We start from the raw sequence: 23,976 nt of genomic DNA on the forward strand, positions 1-23,976 counted from the left end.
GTCTACATGTACCTTCGCATCTGCCATAGAGTTAGGTCCTCACCCCATTTGAATGTTATTCCGATTGTATATATTTGGGTGGCAACAAAGAAAACGAGGGACCTAGAAGACAACCTTGGTGAAACCCTTGAGCAGGATGCTGACAAACCTACGTTCGTCGCACCGGTTCACTCCCAAAAGACAGACCACTCGTCAGCGTAAAATAATATCAACGATTTCATAAAGATACCAAACTGGTCCTCAATAAGCTTATTTACATGTTCGAGGCCAGTTCCAGATGGCTACCTGTATGCCAAGAACAAGGTGAAAGGAGAAAATGATGACGTTCAAGTGGCTCCCTAATAAGTGTTATTTGTTCACTGACAAACATGTGACGTAAAATAATATGGTGCTTGGTCTCATATGTTAGATAGGTACATGTATATAAAGTATTGTTTTGATAATATTCACAAGTAAATGTGATTGGCAAATATATGTACATATATGCTGATGCAATGTGTGTTAATTTAAAAATCATAATTCATAACATGAATTGATGAAACTATAGTTAACACCTAATGTTGTCTTTTTTATCAGGGCACATACCATTATTATCAAGGGTACAGCTTAATTAAGCCTTATGCAACCAACCATAAATGTGTTGTTTTAAGCGGTCTGTCTTTTGGGAAGTCTGTCTTATGGGAAGATACCGTCGCACCCTATCCTTGGGCACTGTCATGACAAAGGGGTGACTGCTTCCCCATTGACTCCCATTAATTGGACCTGCTCACCTCTCGTGACCACACTATCGTGGGCTTGGGTTTTCCAGTGGCGGCACACGTCAGCGTGACGTTATCCTTCAACGTCGCCTCGATGTCAACTGTTTTATTCAACATCTCCACCGTAGAGGGTACTGGAAGAAGTCAAATATCATGTTCAACAATCAATAAAACTGCCGTTCCGGGTGCCATTGTACAAAACAGTCTTACAGCTACGACCGTCGTAAGTCTATGTTAGTGTATGGGAGTTACGATCACCTTAGGGCTGCGACAGTCGTTGTTTTATGTTAAGGTATGGGTGTTACGATCACCTTAGCCCTAGGACAGTCGTAGTTTTAGGTTAAGGTATGGGTGTTATGATCACCTTAGCGCTGCGGCAGTCGTAGTTTTATGTTAAGGCATGGGAGTTACGGTCACCTTAGCGCTGCGGCAGTCGTAGTTTTATGTTAAGGTATGGGTGTTACGATCACCTTAGCGCTGCGGCAGTCGTAGTTTTATGTTAAGGTATCGGTGCTACGATCACCTTAGCCCTAGGACAGTCGTAGTTTTAGGTTAAGGTATGGGTGTTACGATCACCTTAGCGCTGCGGCAGTCGTAGTTTTATGTTAAGGTATGGGAGTTACGGTCACCGTAGCGCTGCGGCAGTCGTAGTTCTATGTTAAGGTATGGGAGTTACGGTCACCTTAGCGCTGCGGCAGTCGTAGTTCTATGTTAAGGTATCGGAGTTACGGTCACCTTAGCGCTAGGAAAGTCGTAGTTTTATGTTAAAGTATGGGAGTTACGGTCACCTTAGCCCTAGGACAGTTGTAGTTTTATGATAAGGCAGGTGTTAAGGTATTGGAGTGACAAACACAATTTAAGAGTTGAGAGATGACGGAAAATGATCAATAACATCTTTGACTCAATACTGAACTGTTAAGGGACGTAACTGTTCAAGACTAGATGTGACAATCCCTTTTCAAATTTTGTGTTTGTTGTTTGTTTGTTGTACTCATATACTAGCTAGAAACGTAAAATTAAATATATAACCTGTATTATGAAAATACATCCAGTCCACTTTGAGGTCGGATCAGGCTGGGTGGAGTTACGCCCCATAGTAGAGTCAGGAGTCTCACCTGTGATGTTGATGAATGACCTTTGTATTAAAGGTGGGGTAGATGTGACTTGACACACGTATTCCCCCTCGTCTGCCTGTGTCACGTTGAAGATGTTGAGGTTGTACTTCCCAGTAATCTTCATCCGGTCGACGTCACCGCCAATGATCATGTGATTCATCGATATGAACGCTACATCACGTGACCATATGACGTTCTTAGCACCTGCAACAGAGCCAGTGAAGAACATCAGGTGAGGAATTGTCTTGGATTTGCATGTATTTGTAACGGACATAACAGGCGGGGAAGGATATGTTCTCTTTTCGCCAACAGTTGGTGTCATCAGAAGTTAATGATCATTCTTCGGGACAAACTGGTGGCATAGTCGGAATAGCATAGCGGACTGATCTTAGCAGAGATTTTGTATGATTATGGAATTGGTTTTTGTCACTATTATTCACCAAACCACAGATACAGTTACGTGTCTAAAGAGGATCAGGACGAAATGTCAAAAATGAATCCAAATGTCATCATCTGTAATTTACTGGTAAAAAGGAAACAAACATCCAAAACCCAACAGTATAATGTAAAGCGCTGGACTACCTCAACAGTAAACCACCAGTGCAATTTAGAGAAACTTTAAACAAAATGTTTATATCCCCATTGGTAGCAGTTGTGCTTCTCTCCTAGCTGATCCAACTTTGTACACATGTTCTACAGGGTCAGCAATTTTGTACACATGGACTAGAGGTGGTCCAGCAATATTGTCCATGAAAATATTCAAAATTTATGCTTTCAAAATTATGGGAAAGGGGAGGGGGTCATTGATTACGTACATGACATGCAGGGGGTCACTTTTACTTTGTACATGCATTGGAGGGGGTTGGGGGTGGGGGTGGGTGTCACATTGTACATTCTTCATCATAAAAATCATGATCACCCCCTAGCCATAAATTATGAACGGTCCCTAGTACTCTGGACAGTGTTATTTGTTCCCGATGCACATCTTCAATGGCCATGGTCGTATCTAGTTATTTGTCCCTCTTCTTTAAGACTATATAAAGAATAGGCCCTGTATATCACAGCAATAGTACATGTATATAACAACAGCATTGTGGACGAGTTTTTGTTTATAATACCATGTAATGCCAAGGTTTTGTGTACAGTTGAGCGGGATAACAAACGAGTATTTTTCGCTTACAAATATTTTTCTTGCGTTTTACTGTTTAAGGTATATATAGCTGGATTAACATCTTTATAGTTAAAGTGACATCATGTAACATTATTGTCTGTGCCTGTAAGAGTTTGACATGTGTTTAAAAATAATTAACTTAACCATGGCATGATCTTGACAAAAAAAAACCCGGACAAGGACAACCTACATCTTGCCCCTTCAGCAGACAATAAAGAAGTTGTTACCAATAAACACTGTCATCCGGTCTTGTTGTGAAAACTTCAAACGTCTAACCCATTTTTTAAAACAATATTTGTCGCCGAAACTTAGGTCGACTTTTACCAGTCGTCAAGAAAAAAGCTAAACTGGCGACGCGTGGATTGAGGCAATTCATCCATTTAAGCTTAAAACAATACAAAAAATAGTTCTATGAAAAAAATGGCTCCATGAAATTGTAAATTATTTGAAATGTGACAACCCACTGTCTGTCTGTGAAAAATGATGGACCGTTGGAACACATGCCGTGTTCTAAATATACTCATGCCAATAATGGTTGTCACCCCCTTCAATTTATTTATTGGAGAGGGTGTGTGGGGAGGGGGTGGGGAGGGGGGGGTTTGACAACCATTATTGGCATGAGTATATACTAATTTTAGTTCGTGACTTCTAAACTTAAAAACAACATAACAATAACTTTGGAAAATGTCGTCTATATGTCATTACCACACCACACAACACCAAATCGTATCATTACAGATATATCACAGAAATATTACAGATGTGTCACAGCAATATTACAGATATATCACAGCAATATTACAGATGTGTTACAGCAATATTACAGATATATCACAGCAATATTACAGATGTGTCACAGCAATATTACAGATGTGTCACAGCAACATTACAGATATATCACAGCAATATTACAGATATGTCACAGCAACATTACAGATATATCACAGCAATATTACAGATGTGACACAGCAATATTACATATATATCACAGCAATATTACAGATATGTCACAGCAATATTACAGATATATCACAGAAACATTACACATGTGTCACAGCAATATTACAGATGTATCACAGCAATATTACACATGTGTCACAGCAACATTACAGATATATCACAGCAATATTACATATGTGACATAGCAATATTACATATATATCACAGCAATATTACAGATGTGTCACAGCAATATTACAGATATATCACAGCAACATTACAGGGATATATCACAGCAATATTACATATGTGTCACAGGAATATACAGATATATCAGCAATATTACATATCACAGCAATATCACATCTCAACAGCAATATTACATGTGTCACAGCAATATTACAGATATATCACAGCAATATATTACACATGTGTCACAGCAATATTACACATGTGTCACAGCAATATTATGATATCACAGCACATATACATATATATCACAGCAATAATATTACAGATATATCACAGCAATATTACAGATTTGTCACAGCAATATTACAGATCTTTCACAGCAATATTACAGATGTGTCGCAGCAATATTACAGATGTGTCACAGGTATATCACAGCAATATTACAGATATACACAGCAATATTACAGATGTGTTACAGCAATATTACAGATGTCACAGTAATATTACTGATGTGTCACAGCAATATTACTGAGATACCATAGCAATATTACACATGTGTCACAGCAATATTACAGATATATCACAGCAATATTACAGATGTGTCTTCGCGAAAAATTCAACATGAATGCAATATTTCTTATTGAACTGGGTCCGCTTTAAACCTTTGTAACGTGGTACAGCAAATTCAAATCTGCGAAAATGTCATTAATGGGAATCAAATGCAGGATTAATGTACAAGCTGTGACAATACTGGGCAGTGATAATGGCTTTAAGGCCACATGTCCGTCATCACTTTGTCACACGTTTGTCGACATTTCGACTGAATGTTGGTCACCCCAGGTACTGATCATCATTTTTTCATCCTTTTATCAATCAAATTTAATAAAATATGCAGAGTATAAAACATTTCGCATTCCCTTTGTGTTTTATTTTTTAAGAAAGTACAAAATCACTACAATAGTACTACTTGTCACAGCAATATCACAGCTGCAACAGCAATATCACAGCTGCCACAGCAATATCACAGCTGCCACAGCAATATCACAGCTGCCATAGCAATATCACAGCTGCCACAGCAATATCACATCTGCCACAGCAATATCGCAGCTGTCACAGCAATATCACAGCTGCCACAGCAATATCATTCAAACCCTGAAACAAATATATCCAAGAAAGCCCACGCAAGTCTAGAAAATTTGGCAAGTGTAGATTTCCACACCTTCTGGAAAGGCTCCTTTTCATTAAATTTTATTGTTTTTCACTATGAAGATTTTTTCCTGTAAAATATGTTCATTAGTCTCTGTTACGGATATATTATAGCTATATCAAAGCAATATAATTGCTATAGTGTAACAATATTACAGAAAATTAAAGCATTGTCAAAGCAATATCCCAGACATATCATAACTATGTCACAGAAATAATAATCCCTGAAGATCCCGGCTAGAGCTGATCTTCAGTAACCCATGCTTGTTTTAATCGGCGACTAACGGGATCGGGTGGTCATCCTCGTTGACTTGGTTGACACATGTCATCGTATCCCAATTGTGTAGATCGATGCTCATGCTGTTGATCACTGGGTTGTCTGGTCCAGACTCGATTATTTACAGACCGCTACCATATAGCTGGAATATTGCTGAGTGCGGCGTAAAACAACAAACCAACCAGCCACAGCAATAATACTGTTATAGTAGCAATATTATTGAGATATTTTAACACACGTATCAAAGTGGTCCCCCCGAGTTAACCGCCAATGTATGATCACCTTGTGTGTCAAAACCACACATCTCAGAATGACTAGTGCACAAAGAATACTCACCTAACTTTGAGACTTTACATTTCAGCGTTATATTTGTCCCTTGCATTACCGCATAACCCTGGGGCTTGCTGACGAATTGTTGACCTGAAAATAAGAAATACAATATTGTGACATATATTTAACAAAACATGCATCAATGCATCATGTATTTCCATTGGGAACTCTCTATCAGTGTGTAAGTATTGTTTTACGCCGCAGTTGTCTTTATGCCATCTGTAGTGTCTGGTTTAGATTGCTTGTTTGAGTGGCATTTAGAAGTTGGTGTGATGAACAACGAAAAGAGTTCTATGGATAAACAACTTGTTAATATAATATGAGCGACGGTTTCGGTGTAGCTACTAACATTTTCTTGATAACGGTGTTAGTAGCTACACCGAAACGTCGCTCATATTATATACTCATGCCAATAATGGTTGTCACCCCTTCAATTTTCTTAATTGAGAGGGGTGTGGGGTGGGTGTGAGGTGTGTGGGGGTTGGGGTGGGGAGGGGTGACAACCATTATTGGCATGAGTATATTAACAAGTTGTATATCCACAGAACTCTCCTCGTTGGTTAAGATTGGTCTCATTGTAAAGAAAGTTTGGTACAATTGGATGTTTAACACCGCACTTAAGCCAATTTCAGCTAAATAACAGAGATCTGTGAATAATTCATTTGGCATGGTATTCATTTCCTCAAAAAAGTTGAAATCCAGGACTTCATGGATTGTCTCAATGGAGGCATCACCTGCATGAAGCGTACATACAATCAGTATATTGTTTTCCGTAATTTGATAAAAATACGAACCTCTTCTCATGGTTAATAAAGTGCACGTTTTCTCAAAGATCCTAGATAATATAGTAAAATTACAAATCTAGTCTAGAAATACTAAGCCAGTTTAGATTCAAGTACTTGTTTGTTTGACTGACTGACTGACTGACTGAGTTTGGTTTTACGCCGCTTTTAGCAATATTCCAGTAACATCACGGCGGGGGACACCAGAAATGGGCTTCACACATTGTACCCATGTGGGGATTCGAACCCGGGCCTTCGGCGTAACGAGCCAACGCTTTAACCACTAGGCTACCCCAACGCCCCCTTGTTTGTTTGAAGAAACAGGCTATAAAGTTGTCTGTGGGTTTGAAGTGAAAAAGTGAGTGAGCGCTATTTGTTCAGCATTGAACAGTATTTAAGTTATAATTACATGCTGGTCTGTCTGAAGGATGAAATCCCGATGTGATGCTAACACTAACATATTTCATGAAAGGTATGGTGCAGACAGACCTGGAAATATAATCAACTGGGATTCGAACCTTCGATCATCATTTCGGCGCCAAAGACGACCACCCACCCAAACCAACATCCTTCTTCACCCTTGCACATTCACAGACAAGGTTAGAAGTGGTACTCAGTAGCCCATACTTGTCGTAAACGGCGACTAATGGTATCGGGTGGTCAGGATTGCTGACTTGGTTGACACTTGGTTGATCATCGTATAATAATAATAATAATGAGAATATTTATAACGCGCCTTTTCCAGGCTAGATATCCTGCTCAAAGCGCACAATCTGATCATTATTACCCCGGATAACCCAAGCTGCCTGTTAGGCGCTACAAGGTTAATAGTCTCACGACTTATTTCACCGGGTACCCATTTCCTGCTGGTTGAACAGTGGCAATTGTGAACAAACTCGCTTGCCTAAGTTGAGACCACATGTATCACATGTGCTTCGTTGTGGGGCAGGACCAATCGATGTTCATGGTGTTGATCACTGGATTGTCTGGTCCAACTCGATTATTTACAGACAGCCGCCATATAGCTGGAATATTGCTGAATACGGCGTACAATTAAACTTACTCACTCACTTGCACACCCACACCCTAAGCGTCGTCAACAGATGCCGGTCGCTAGGAGACAAGTGCATGTATCAGAACCATTGCTCATAAGACACCTTCATGGGTGCAAGATGGAGATGCTTTACTCCCAATAAGCTGAATTACCTCCCTTAAGAACAAAATCCACGAGGTACGGTTTCGAATCCAAGGATCAATCCAAGGATCAATCCAAGGATCATAACTATGTAGAACAGCTACCTACGATCGTGGAGTTGACTCCCAGGTTCACCCTGTTTGTGTTGCATGGACTATTGTCCAGGTTGTCATCAAAGAGGAAATGTTCTAACTTATTAAAATGAAAGGGACAATCCACAACAACCTACCCATGTTCGTAAGAGTGAGTGAGTAAGTATGGTTTTACCCCGCTTTTAGCAATATTCCAGCAATATCATGGCGGGGGACCCCAAAAATGAGTTTCACACATTGCACTCACGTGGGAAATCGAACCCGAGTCTTCGGTGTGATGGGCGAACGCTTTAACCACTAGGCTACCCCCACACTCCCTTTATTCATAAAAAGCCTTTTTAATATAGCTCCATTGTATAGCTTTCACATCATAAGCATGTGTACTTTAATCCCTACTTAACATTGCTAACACTTGTGGTGGTCCCATTTATTGAAATAATCGAGTGGTCGTAGTGACTAAACGACCAAGCAAATCGATCATGTTTTCTCATAATAACACAAACAATTCTGGAACACTTGTTTTCATTAACAATATTTTTCACATGGTTGGTTTTGTCTGTTACATTTCATAAGCACTACAAGCTCGTTTCAAGTCATGATTGAATTTATCTTAAAGTTTCCAAACAATTTATGTTCCTAACATACTATTCATCCTTTAAAGATGTGAATTTTTGCCAAAAAACCCCAGAAGAACTACATTTTTTCCCCTTATTTTAATGTGCATTAATAAATTTCATAAATGACGCTAACCAATTATTTTCGATGATTATGATCGGTAGTATTGAACCAATCATCAATTATGAGATTTTAACCAATTCCCAACACTAGCTAACACCAGGATGTCGCAAAAAAGGGGAGCTCCTTTCATACGTTATTATATTACACACGAGAGGTATAGTCTGATTCCATAAATACACGCTATTCCTCTTCGGTGATATCAGATAAAAGATATATATTATTTCCGTTATAAAACAGTAACAATATTTTACTAACCGTTTTAATTGATACATAATTGTGAGTGAGTGAGTGTAGTTTTACGCCGCACTCAGCAATATTCCAGCAATATGGCGGCGGTCTGTAAATAATCGAGTCTGGACCAGACAATCCAGTGATCAACAGAATGAGCATCGATCTACGCAATTGGGATCCCGTTAGGTGCGTTAGCATGGGTATACTGAAGATCAAGTGTAACCCGGATCTTCACGGGTCGCTAACAAGTAAGACGGGGATACATAATATGTCTGGGTAACACCACATACTAATACAAGCCTTTTTGAAAAGGCCTGGAATTACCCAAAGATATTTGTCAGTGATCATTAGAATCAGCTATGTATCAAAATACACGGGAGAGATGGTTCTTCATTGCAGACTTGCAGAAGTCTAATGTATCCATGGTATCGTTGGCCTGTTCCACAGTGCCTGACCTCTCAGTTAATAACAGTGAGCGTGTCAGAAGGCAGTCAGACGTCATATCCGAGCAAATCTCGATAAGGTCACGATATCGGCGAGATTTGGTTTATAGCGTTCGCCATGTACCGGTCAGAGGATATGGTATAGGATACAGTTAACATACACGCCCCTTGTTTAACTTCACGTAACAGCTTTAGAAGTAGGTTCGGTGGGTAGTTAAGCATCCTTTAATTCAACGACTCCTCAATCGTTTTTGTTGCTTTTAAAATATACCCTGCCAATCAATTAATTCCATCTTCGTTTATCCAGGGTATTATTCTCGATATAGGATGAGTTATGCACTAGACACATTCGTAGAGTAGGCAGTGTAACAACAGCACCCAGCTGCTTGTATCACAAAGGCGACTAACGGGATCAGGTTCGCTGATTTGGTTGACACATGTCATCGTATCCCAATTACGTAGATCGATGCTCATGCTGTTGATAACTGGGTTGTCTGGTCCAGACTCGACTATTTACAGACCGCAGCCATATAGCAGGCACACATCAATACTATGCACATGTATGTAAGATTGTGCGTTTGTGATTGTGTGTGGTTGTTATTGTGCGTGTGCGTGTACGCACGCACGTGTGTGTGCCTGCCTGCTTGTAGAAACCTGGTTCAGACTAATTACTAGTTGTACATGCTAGTACACTAAGATACCGTACCCAAGTTCAGCATGTATACCCCATGCAGATTGTACGGTGGGGTAGCCAAGTGGTTAAAGCGTTCGCTCATCACGCCGAAGGCCCGGGTTCGATTCCCCACATAGGTACAATGTGTGAAGCCCATTTCTTGTGTCCCCTGTCGTGATGTTGCTGGAATATTGCTAAAAGCAGCGTAACTACATCCACTCACTCACCCCACGCAGACACACTTGCACATGTCCTTAAGGTAATTAAAAATAGTATTACAAAGAACACATTGTCCCTCTAACAGACTGGCGTGCTTAGTCCGCTTATCTATACTTCCCTGGATAAAAATACTATATATCCACTTCCTCAGAAAACAGTCCAGTCTTAGAGCAAAGCTACCATGCAAACAGAATACTGATTCCGTGCCCGCAAGTGCTAATTGTATAATTTTATGACATATCGACACAATTGTTATAAGGCGACTAGGAATCCAAACAACGACCTTCTGTTCTCTGAGTAGACGCTCCAGACTCCCACTAGACCACGAAGGCTCTCTGTTTCACTGCGCAAATTTGACGTAAATAATAACAAATTTAACACTCGTATCATATTCACATACAAATAACGCTCAGAGCGTGATAAAAGTAACGAAAAAAACCCTGTATAATGACATGTATATATTTACCTAGCTGCAGTGTAAACACGTTTAGATTACCCTCCTGCAATTCCCAAATAATGATATCCCTCTTCCTCCCAGCATATGATGATGATGATCCCCACACATAGATACAGCCAGGGGGAACACAGATGGGGGGTCAGGTCTGACACATCGTGTAACGGATACGGGAAAAACACTAGGTTATACACAGCATCACCTTTAGCAACGTTTCTCAGACTAGGAGGGGGGTGGGGTGGGGGGAGTTTAGTCTTGCCTTACACTGATTTAGACCAGCTGGGATATTGCGCCTCACAAAGGAATATCACATCTGGATGAACGTATAACCTATCACAGCCTCTTACGCAGATTCAGAAACGTACACATTCCAAGCTTCTATGCATGGTCCTGTTACTTGAGCAAGTCTAGATTTCTTAGTGTCAGGCGAAGATGGTGCGAATTGGGGTTCTTCTTTTTATAAATATTATAGGACGAACATCTCTTCAAATGTACATCACTTCAAAATGATTTCAGAGACTTAATATTTAATTTTGGCCGAGGACGACAGTAAGTTTTATTTATCTTTGCTATGTTTTAATATATAAAAAATATTATTCTAGAACGTCGCATTTCGCTGTATCCATGCTCCAAGGCTACTTTACAGGAACATATAAGACTATAATAAGTCATTCATTTACATACAACGTGTTGTCTGACATACAGTCCACGTCCTATATTGTAGTCGGATATTGTAGTTAACGCCGTGTATGGAGTTTCAATATTATCTTGTCCTCTCTCTCTCTTGCTCTCTCTCTCTCTCTCTCTCTCTCTCTCTCTCTCTCTCTCTCTCTCTCTCTCTCTCTCTCTCTCTCTACTCTCTCTCTCTCTCTCTCCTCTCTCTCTCTCTCTGTCCCTCTCTCTCTCTCTCTCTCTCTCTCTCTCCTCCCTCTCTCTCTCTCCTCCCTCTCTCTCTCTCTCTCTCTCTCTCTCTCTCTCTCTCTTTCTCTCTCTCTCTCTCTCTCTCTCTCCCTCCTCTCCTCTCTCTCTCCCCTCTCCCTCTCTCTCTCTCTCTCTCTCTCTCTCTCCTCTGTCTCTCTCTCTCTCTCTCTCTCTCTCTCTCTCTCTCTCTCTCTCTCTCTCTCTCTCTCTCTCTCTCTCTCTCTCTCCCTCTCTCTCTCTCTCACTATCTCTCTCTGTGCCGCTTTGAGCACACACCAGTTTGTGTAAACTGTATTATACACCTATCTGATATTTGCTATTAGTTTCACAAAAAGAGACATTGGAGATGACACGAGACAGTAATTACAAAGTCTTGACCCGTATGAAAGCTGAAAAGGCGCGGTCGACTGTGGAACACAGTCCTTCTGTATGATATGATGCATGTGTTTTTACTTCGCCCTTAAGTGTGCACTTCAGAACGGTGTTAAAAAACAACAATGCTTACGAGGTGTTAACATTTTTCAAGCATTGCCTCGAAGTGCTACAAGAATAAAAGATCTCTTTGTTGATAAGAAAGAAGTGCGCTGAACAACGCCATATCGTTTCCAGAGCGATGGGAGCGATAAATCATATTTGCAATATTCCAACAATATCACGGCGGGGGACACCAGACATAGGCTTCCCACGTTGTACCCATGCGGGGGATCGAACCCGGGTCTGCACGTTTTATGATGTCGACCTTGAAACAAGGAGGAAATATAAATCAGACAAATGTTTCATGTGCCCAGCCAATATGTCACATTGTATTCTTTTGACAAATCCCCGGTATGGAGAAAATTGACCTGAACTTGGGCTTCGACAGGCACTCGTTACAGGACAGTTGAGTGAGGTATCAGATTACGAACATACTTTGTGAAATGAGAGTGTACATCATAGCGTGGAGAACAATGGAGACTTCACATAAAGATGACCTCAGCTGGACAATGTTGTTTGACTGACTGACTGAGTTTGGTTTTACGCCGCTTTTAACAATATTCCAGCAACATCACGGCGGGGAACACCAGAAATGGGCTTCACACATTGTACCTATGTGGGGATTCGAACCCGGGTCTTCGGCGTGACGAGCCAACGCTTTAACCACTAGGCTACACCACCGCCCCCAATGTTGTCAGAAACAGACACAGTTCATTTTCGTCTCCAACAGCGGCGAAGCGCTGGGGTAGCCTAGTGGTTAAAGCGTTCGTCGTCACACGGAGACCCCGGTTCGATTCCCTACATGTGTAAAAACCCGTTTCTGGTGTCCCCGCTGTGATATTGCTGGAATGTTGCTAAAAGCTGCGTAAACGTAAACTCACTCACTCACCAAAATTGAGGCTAGCAAGTATGCTTGGAAATGGCTGCAAGGTCGCCACTGTGTTACATACTTGTTGGTTCCTATTAACCAGTAATACCATGCAGTCCTGGTAACAGGTGTGCGTTGACTGTCCCTGACTTAGTCCCACAGATTGAATATGCACTAAAACCTCGATTGATTGAAATCACACAATGTTATATAGACAATCGCAAAGTACGCACCATCACCAGTGCTCGCACCTCCTTACAGTTAATGTTCTCTATATCATTTATGATTTTCGAGAATAAACAATTCTGTTCTGTTCAATTCTGTTCTTACACGCACACACGCGCTCACGCACACGTGCGCTCTCACACATAATCCTATCCAGGAAACATTATTTTTTATAGATTTTATGGCGACTTACAGGAAGCATTTAAGCTTGAAAAAAATGTATAGATGAGGAAATGAATATCTGGCGGAGCAATATGAATATCTCTCACATCTGCTATTAGCTGCTGAAGCAACGCCACATTCAAAAATGATTATTCTAAAGTTAAGCTCCCATGGTATACCTTCCAGCTTATGTTTTGCTGAATCCCCCACACACACACACACATACATACCCCCGACTGCACTGCAGTGAGATATCGGTCTTGGAGTAACACGGCAAGGATGTAAGTGAACGATCTAGTTGGTACAACAACATTCTGATGCTAGCTGAAATGCTGACTCATTCAGTACAAAAGCCCTTGTCTTTACAAACATGTGGCAATAATTATATTCACTTGCGCTGTGTTTTGTCAAAACGGGCATATGTTTACCCCTTACACATTATGTTCAAGGTTCTGAAACATTCGACCATATCCTGATTCCTAGGACCTCCGCCACCCCACTAACTAACTAAATAACTAACTAACTAATTAACTAAATAACTAACTAACAAGTCATTGAGTTTGATTTACGCCGCTTTTAGCAATATTCCAGCAATATCACCGGGGGACACTGAAATGGGCATCACACATTGTACCCATGTGAGGAATCAAACCCGGGTTTTCGGCCTGACGAGCGACCGTTTTAACCACTAGGTTAACCCACCGCCCGAACTAACTAACTGAATGAATGAATGAATAAGTATAAAATTAATAAGAATAAAATGAAATGAAAGAATATTTAAGGACAACAAAAACTAAGTAAATAAAATATACTAAATATATACCAGAACAAGAAAACAACACCCCAAAACAAACTCAACATGAACAAACATATGTCTTACATAACAGTACCTAGATACCCTGTATTATATATCACAACCTTGACATCCTGTTTTACGTAAGACTACCCAGATACAGGGTGTTACCTAACACTACCTGAATACAGTGTACTGCATAACGCTACCTTGGCACACACCTACACAGGTGGACCTAGAAACAGACTTACATAACAGAACCGGGCAAAACAAAGCAAACCTCTGTTTGATGATGGCTAGACATATTGACAAGAACCGGTTTGATAACCTGGGCTTGATAGGCGTGTAGTTGTGGACTTATGTAAGCAGTGCTTCAGCAACTGTTTATATCCAAGCCTCGTAAGCCTTTCATTAAATCTAATTTTTAAATGTACACGTATATACTATTTTAGCCGATAGTTTTACTGTAACACAAATAATACTCACATACGTATATCTATATCTGCATTTAACATAAGGTTAGGACAGGCAATGTGCCTGGATATGAGCGCCATATAAGCGGACTATTACTATTACTATTTTCAAAGGAGGCGTGAGTGAGTTTAGTTTTACTCCGCTTTTAGCAATATCCCTGTGGGAAACACCAGAAATGGGCTTCACACAATGTACCCATGTGGGGAATCGAACCTGTGTTTTCGGCGTGACGAGCGAACGCTTTAATCACTATGCTACCCTACCTCCCCTTCAAAGAAGGATGAATTCGTGGAGATGTAACTTACTTCATAGGATGAATGTTGGTCTGTGCAGAATTGAGCGTATGTCTCAGAAATTAATACATTTCAGTTTATTCAATACTTAAACTCTGCATCATATTGTAGACTGACTCTGGAGAATTTGGACGTTTTGGCCTGACTCAAGTGTTTTTCTTTTCATGCAGTGCAAAAATGCAAATGTTTTTCACCCATGGGCGAGATTTTTTATTATCGCTCTAAATTAGCCGAATCAAGTCAAAATGTTGAATTTTTTGGTGTCATACAAAACATGAATTCTGAGCGAAACTGAACATTCTCACCCATGGGCGAGCGAGTTTAAAATTTGATTTTTCGAAAAAATAATATTCCATTTTTTCATCCTTACCATATATTCTATCCTTTTCACTTTGTGAATAAAATATGTTTAAACTACAGTGGCGTCACACTCAGATACACCACACCTCCACACAATACTCAGCGCTTCTTCCATTACACCCATGCTTGTCGTAAGAGGCATATATTTGAAGGTACGGGTTGGTCTTCAGCAACCCATGCTTGTCGTAAGAGGCATATATTTGAAGGTACGGGTTGGTCTTCAGCAACCCATGCTTGTAAAAGGCGACTAACGGGATCGGGTGGTCAGGCTCGCTGACTTGGTTGACACGTCATCAGTTCCCAGTTGCGCAGATCGATGCTCATGTGTTGATCACTGGATTGTCTGGTCCAGACTCGATTATTTACAGACCGCCGCCATATAGCTTGAATATTGCTGAGTGCGGCGTAACACTAAACTCACTCACTCACTTCATTACGCCTCATACTTATATACTAGTAGATAATGGTATGGCACAAACTGTTGAAGAACACGTAGCCTGCCAGTTTCACAAAACACGATTTGATCGACGTGTGCGAGTTGTTTTATAACCAGGTGTTGCATTTAAATCACAACATATCAGTCTTCACATGGAGGCAATTAATTCAGAAAACGATGAAGAATGTAGCATGTTTACCGGCACGTGATGTTGTGCTGCTCCGGTAGAAAGATGTCCGGTAGTTAGATTCGATGGAGAATGTGTGAATACTTGACTGTTGGAGACATTGGTAGTTCCTTCTGATATTACATCTTGTAATACGAACTAGGGAGATTACGTTTTTACGATATTACGTTTTTTTTGTTTCTCTTGTAATTGGTTTCCAAGAGTATACAAATACCTTCCATATCCTGCAACTAGACTACAGCCTGGTCTCTGAAAACAATTTTGATAGAAAAAACAACTATATGAAATTTATTCGATTTGTAATTTGAGTTTCCAAACCTAAACCTGTGAAAGATTTTCATTTATAATGACTTATTTGTTTGTTGTTAAACGCCGCTACAAGTCTCTTACGACCGCCTCCGTGGTGTAGTGGTTAGAGCGTCCGCCCGGAGATCGGAAGGTCGCGGGTTCGATCCCCGACCGCGTCATACCAAAAGACGTTAAAATATGGTACTTGTTGATCCCCGCCTGGCGCTCGGCATTAATGGGTACAACAAGGACTGGTCGGCTCGGAGTCAGTATAATATGTCTGAGTGGGTATTCCTGCTTCACTGCGGCATGGTATCTCAATGGGCTAGCACTATAAAACCAGCTGACGTCTGGACTAGTACAAGCAGCCGCACATACACATACACACGCATGCACGTCGTCATATGAGCGAAATATTCTCAAGCACGACGTAAAACCCAATTGCACCTCACCTCACCTCACAAGTCTCTTACGACAAGCATGGGTTGTTGAAGACATATTCTAACCCGGGTCTTTACAGGTCACAAATACCAAATAGTTCGGCCAGGTTGGAAAAAAGGTGTATCAACAGCGTTAACCAGGATTTTGTTTCGATTTACTAAAGTATATATATTATACAGTGTTCTTTATCGCCTTCCCCTAAAATGATTGTGTTTTATGATTCTCTTGTGTTCAATAAATGAAACTTCGCTTTCTGTGGGCGCAAGGAACAATTTGGCTCAATTCTAACCCAGATCTACACTGGTCAGACTGACTGACTGACTGAGTTTGGCTTTACGCTTTTAGAAATATTCCAGCAACATCACGGCGGGGGACACCAGAAATGGGCTTCACACGTTGTACCCATGTGGGGATTCGGGCCCGGGTCTTCGGCGTGAAGAGCGGACGCTTTAACCACTAGACTACCCCACCGCCCCCACACTGGTCAGAAGACAGTACACACGTATGATAGTTGCTGAAGACGAACAAGAAATCATAATCCGACGAGGATGTACTTGTTATGGCTGACACAGTCCTTATATTTACAGTGTTTAGGGTACAGACGTCAGCCAGGTAATATTTCGATGACTTTCTCATGTCTTCCATTACACCCATGCTTGTCGTAAGAGGCATTCATTTGAAGGTACGGGTTGGTCTTCAGCAACCCATGCTTGTAAATGGCGACTAACGGGATCGGGTGGTCATGCTCGCTGACTTGGTTGACATATGTCATCGGTTCCCAGTTGCGCAGATCGATGCCCATGTGTTGATCACTGGACTGTCTGACCCAGATTCGATTATTTACAGCCAATTTTCATTTTCATACTTTCATTTTCACTTGAGTTCGCACATGTCCATTAATCCAATTACGATGACATATTTTGTTGAAGCATCTCTTTAACTTCACGTGTGTAGTGTCCTGCTTTGGATAATCAAACGATTTAAGTTTCAACGTTGGAATCATTTAATCAGAAATAATTTAATTAATGATGATTGAATTTCACATTAATATTCCAGCTCAGTCACGTCGGCCTACTGGAATATCGAATCTGGGTCACGCAGTCGATCCATAGATTGAGATTATTACCTCGTGAATAGCGTAAATTTTCTATCCAGGAATAAAAATAATAATATTACGGCCTTTAGGGAGAGGAATACACGCGTTTAATTACCTCTTTATCGTGTAATGTCATTCGTGAAATCATTGACTTTCTTTACGCGGTTTCACTCAATGAAGTTGCTGTAGAAAACGCGTATTGGTTGAAAAGCCCAAATTGTCATCCTATGCAATAGTGTTGGGAATTGGTTGAAATCTCACAATTGATTATTGCTTCATTACCAACGAACAATCATCGAAAAATAATTGGTTAGCGTCATTTTTCAGATTTTCCTATCCAGGATGTTAGTGCAGAAATGTATAACATGTTGCAACGTGCTACATTAAAGTGATGACTAATATATCATGAACATAAACTTCCTGGAGTGTTAGAGAAATATTCAGTCATGACTTTTCAGTTAGTGAAGTGAGTCTTCTAAGAATTAAACACGTTTTCAGGCCCTAACAATTTTTTAAGATATGTTCCATTGTCAAGTATTTCAAAGACTAAAACAGTAGTTCCAAAATCGTTTATGTTCGATTATGAGAAATTGTGATCGATTGCTTGGTCGTTTGGTCACTGCGATTAATCTTCGATTATTTCAATTAATCGGAACACCACTACTATGCAACGTCGCTGAAACACCCGGCTGTAATAACCTCTTTATCTTTCTTCAAATGATGGCTGTTTAAGACGTCATTCACCACAGTAAAGCAGCTTTAGAAACAGCGTATGAATGCAGCGCATTGGGGAATGAGTGAACCGCCCAGGTGGATAATATAGTTCCAAATATCTTGCAGCAAATTTCATCACCATGTTTCAAGATGATGTCGATAGGGGTTCACATTCCAAAAGTGGCGAGTGTCAATCACTCAACCTGTTTATATACTATTCACAGTTTTCTAAGGATCAAATCATTGATTCAACAGAAAACTATGATGTGAGGTCTAAATTGGTTTAAATATCTAAGCTTATTGTAAGCATCGATCCTAGGTTTCAGTATGTCACTGCATCTTGTGGATCCCATAGCTATTGACAGGTGTTGTGTACTTGTCAATGACTCGTTCCATGATTTGCAAAATGGTTGATTGGTGCCATGAAAACCATTTTTATGGTTATTCATGTATCAAGTGCATAAGATTAGATTAAAATGGCTGTCTGCCTAAAGAAGGGTTACTATATTATCATTTGTCCAGTTTTAAATGGATACAATTTCAAATTAAGAATCTATGTTTACGTAAAGTTGGGAATTTGTGTGATCCTTAGCAAAGTATGAGTAGTATAGGTTTACTAATCTGCCAGGAATACTCCAACTAAATAACTGAATCTTGAAAACAACCCAGTGTGGGTCACGCCTCTGCTCACGTAGGTATGATGTTATGGTAGTGACAGAAGATTTTAGAATATTGGTGTAATACATAGTTTAAAACAGAATAATGTGAAAAGTATTCTTCGACAGTATTCTCACGTTACACACAATATATTGGTGTTCAAACAGAAAGATGGCATCGGGTGCTAATAACTTCATTACCATCAAAATCAGATATGGATAATAACTCCTCTTGTTTCATGAGTGCGACGTTTCAATACAGATTCCTGTACGTTGTGGAGCAGGAATGGCACAAGAACGGTACAAGTATAAATTGGAATTGTTTGTTCATCTACAGGTACCGATGTATTTGTACCAAGACATATTGACATTTCAAGAGGTGCCGTCAAGCAAATCATGTACATATTCCATGTCAGCGTTTTGTGATTGCCATTCAAGTCTGCCTATAAAGATAAGATACTCTAGACTAAAGTACACATCTTCTCTATTGCGATATGCGGTTATTACACGCTGCCGTCACATAGCAGGGACACTGCTGGGTGCGGCGTTAAACAACATACAAACAAACCATATTTATCCCAACGTGATACCAAATTAATCGATAGCAAAAGCCTTTATATGACAAATACTACGACAAAGACAAATTGTCGAGATACGATGGCACATAATCCACCAGGCCACACACAGCCTCAGCCAGCAAAAAATAGGCACATCTTACAATCAAGGGCTTAATGGCAAACCAATCTGCTCGGGGAACGCCAGTTACGAGAAAAGAAAATATTCGTCATCATTATGTAATGTACGTAGAGTGAGCATGGTTTTACGCCGCTTTTAGCATTATTTCAGCAATATCACGGCGGGCACACAAGATATTGGATTCACACATTGTACCATTGATGAATCGAACCTGTTCTTTAGAGCGACGAGCGGACGCTTTAACCACTGGCCTACCCCACCGTCCCTGTATACGTTAAGGAACCAGTGTTAAATCGATTTCTCGCATTGTGTACAACCTTGTACAGCATGATCGGATGGGTTATGCTCCATTATTGGACGTGTACCATTTACATATATATCCGTGTTTGATTTGATTTGATATATATATATATATATATATATATATATTAATATATTCATGAAAGGGAAAGGTTGGGCACAAGTTGAAGAATCTTAGGAACCTTTTCCAGCTGTTTCGCGGGAGTAATTGCTGTATAAATAAACAGAATGTATGTTTGTTTGTTTGTTTGTTTGTTGTTTAACTTGGCGGTCTGTTAATCAGACGCGGGACCAGACAATCCAGTGATCAACAACATGAGCATCGATCTACGCAATTGGGATACGAAGACATGTGTCAACCAAGTCAGCGAGCATAAACACCCGATCTCGTTAGTCATCCTTCACGACTAGCATGGGTTGCTGAAGACAAATTCTAACCGGGATCTTGACGAGTGAACACTAAACAGAGTATAAGAAACAGGGAAAGAGCACAGGAAGTAAATGGGATAGTATATTATCAGAGAAAACGGTTAGTTTATGTGCATATGGACACCTTTGAAAATATTCAGATTCTCATTGGTGGAGATATCTTCATTTCTATGTAAAGTATTTCTTAAAATATTTCATTATATACAGTATTGTTTGAATGAGCAAACACGCCACCTCTCTGCGGTATGTAAAATGGACATTCTAAGTAATTACATGGATCATTCTCTGGTGGACAACCACACTGACATACTGGATCTGCTTCAATGTGAAGTTTGTATACGTCGTAGTTTAGCTAGTCTGTCATACAGATCCTCAACCAAATATATGTAAGAAAGCACATGCACGTCTAGAGTTTATGGCAAGTCTAGATAACCACAGTTTCTGAAAAGGAAGAAAATCTCTGGGTTCCTTTACATTATATATTTGTAGCATCATTTAAGAACAGGTTTTTCTGTAAAATATGTTCATTACAGTGACTAGATGTTAGTGTATAGTTTTGCGCGCTGGACATATATCTTTCTCTGGTATGGTTGAAATTAATTAATTAATTAATTAATTAATTAAGGTTTTGCATGTGTTTGTGACAGTTGCCAACTACGGGTTGGGATGAGCTCACCCTATTCGAAAACACCTGGTATCAATGGCGGTGATTCAATGACGGTGCTCTTTTGGTAGAGATTGTGAAATGATAGTGAAACTGTTTATCTTTTTGGGTCACTTTCATTTACCAAAATTGATATTTGTAACCAGAGATAGCCCACGTTACCAGAGCGACCTTTGTTTCGGATGGGATGTAACGGTCGCTGTTTATGACGTTGTAAACGCCTATGTAGCTACCTTATCACTATATATGTTATCTGACGTGGGCCTCCGTCGTTGATGTACATGTTGTAGAGGGTGGGAAAGACGTGCATGCCAGGGATGTGATGAATGGATTATGTCGGTGTCAGCCTGGTGGTAGTCAGAAAGTGAGGGTAATGGCGGGAAGAGAGTCCGCATATGTTCGAAATTATACTAATGGAAACGAATAAGAGAAGTACAAGTGTTCCGATACTCTTGTCCGTGTTTCTTCGCATGATTTGTATTGCAATGTGAGTGAAATTCTGGAAATAAATAAAGGAAACACTTGTACTTTCCTGATAGTATACACACACACACACACCATCCACACACACACACACTCTCCATCCACACACACCATCCACACACATACACCATCCACACACACACTCTCCATCCACACACACACGCATCATCCACACACACTCTCTCTCCATCCACACACACACACACACGCACCATCCACACACACACATCTTGGTAGTGTAGAGGGTACTTTACGGTGAGCTGATAAGGTGGAACCTATGGTACTAGACATGGCAGAGATATCTCAAGAGTCAGGGCTGTATCAGCAGAGATGAAAACCCTCCTGATGACTGACTGACTGGGAAACAGATTCTTTAACTACAAACATCTTGACAACACGATAAAAGGGTAGGGTGACTTGCCTCCGTGAGGGTACAACCATATTGAAGTCTTCAATATGGTTGTAACAGGGCTCCAGATAATTTTTCAACATCAGCAGTACGTACTCCATATTTTTTCAATATAAGCGTACTGGAAAAACTTAAAGAGTGCATTTAGAGCACTGAATGGAATTTAATGGCATATCAGTAATCTTGTGTTTCGCTTCATATATGAACCACAACATTGCTACTCTTGTGTAAACAGGTCAATAAACAATAAAACAATACTTTTTCAGATAAATACGTCTGTAAATGATTCTAAGACCGTACACCATTGCCGCGGTGCTTATCTGCTACGTCTTCTAAATTATTTCTACCGTATCGTGCTTATTTTTTATCCGTACATACGCCGATACGGCCCTAATCTGGAGCCGTGCTTGATGTCATCATTTAAACCGCTGCTCCTTGTGTATTACAATACTACTATCAAGCAACAGGAAAGTGTTTTGTGGCCATTCCCAGCGTCAGGTGATTGTACCGACTGCAGGTATGTAGACTGATCCACCGACTGACTGACTGGGTTTGGTTTTACGGCGCTTTTAGCAATATTCCAGCAATATCACGGCGGGGGACACCAGAAATGGGCTTCACTCATTGTAGTAGACTGATCCACATCATCGTATTCTAGTTGGCTAGATCGACGCTCATAATGTCAAACACAAGCTTGTCTGGGCTAGACTCGTTTATTACAAACTGCCGTCATATAGCTGGAATACTGATGCAACTGACACTATCTATGACACTGAACGTACCAAAGCTGCATATCTGCTTAAGTACTTCGCCCCCGTGAAGATACGGGTTGGTCTTCAGTAACCCATGCTTGTAAAAAAGCGACTAACGGGGGCGGGTGGTCAGGCTCCCTGACTTGGTTGACACATGTCATCGTATCCCAAATTGCGTGGATCGATATTCATGCTGTCGATCACTAGATTGTCAGATTATTATTTATATATTATTTACAATATAGCTGTGCGGCGTTAAACAACAAACCAACCTTAGGTACATCAGATTCTGATCACTTAAGTTGTGTGGTAGCTATTTGGTCCAAGTACAGTGTGTAACCGTCCCATCTTAATGTCACAAAATATCATAAATAATGGATGTGTTCAACGCTCAAACAAATCGAAGAAAGAAAAATTGTCGTAAAGACTGTGTCCCCGTCTTGACGTCCGCCGTTAGTCCTTACCCATTTACCTTCTCAATTACCCATGTTGGGCTGGTGTCATGTTGTGAACAGCCCTGATCGAGGACATCAACTGCCGAATGCTCACTTACGCAATCAGCCAAGACATGTACAAGTTTACTGATCCTAGTTAGAATTGGTCGTCAGTAACCCATGCTTGTCAGGCGACTAATGGGATCGGGTGGTCATGTTCGCTGACTTGGTTGACACATGTCATCGCATCCCAACTGCCTAGATCGATGTTCATTCTGTCCGTCACTGGATTGTCTGGTCCAGACTCGATTATTTACAGACCGCCGCCATATAGCTGGAATATTACTGAGTGTGGGGTAAAACAACAATCAATCAGTTTTTATCATTACAGATTATATAGCCATAATAACAAATTGTCCCTGAAAAGGACTGGCGTACTGTCCGCTTATCTAGACTTGCATATCATAAAGATAAAAGGCTTCCTCCAACCAACGTAGAAGACATGAGACTGAACATCGTGCCAACACGAATAAAGAACCTACATCATCTCGCATGCAACCACATCATCTCGCATGTATTTACGTCAGTTAAATTCCCTAAGAGAGT

General features: G+C 40.5%; 1 protein-coding gene across 1 annotated transcript in view; it reads right to left on the reverse strand.

The window, feature by feature from the left end:
* Positions 1–23,976, reverse strand: part of LOC124290469 (opioid-binding protein/cell adhesion molecule homolog) — a 42,644-nt gene that overhangs the window by 14,720 nt on the left and 3,948 nt on the right. Inside the window, exons 2-4 of the mRNA XM_046727174.1 lie at positions 5,995–6,078; positions 1,874–2,077; positions 771–892 (exon numbers count right to left, since the gene is read on the reverse strand). Of these exons, the coding sequence (XP_046583130.1) occupies positions 771–892; positions 1,874–2,077; positions 5,995–6,078 (410 nt within the window). The remainder of the gene's footprint in view (positions 1–770; positions 893–1,873; positions 2,078–5,994; positions 6,079–23,976) is intronic.

Source organism: Haliotis rubra, unplaced genomic scaffold, assembly GCF_003918875.1.
Source record: "Haliotis rubra isolate DU_JTF1 unplaced genomic scaffold, ASM391887v1 Scf1124, whole genome shotgun sequence".
Lineage (NCBI taxonomy): Eukaryota > Metazoa > Mollusca > Gastropoda > Lepetellida > Haliotidae > Haliotis > Haliotis rubra.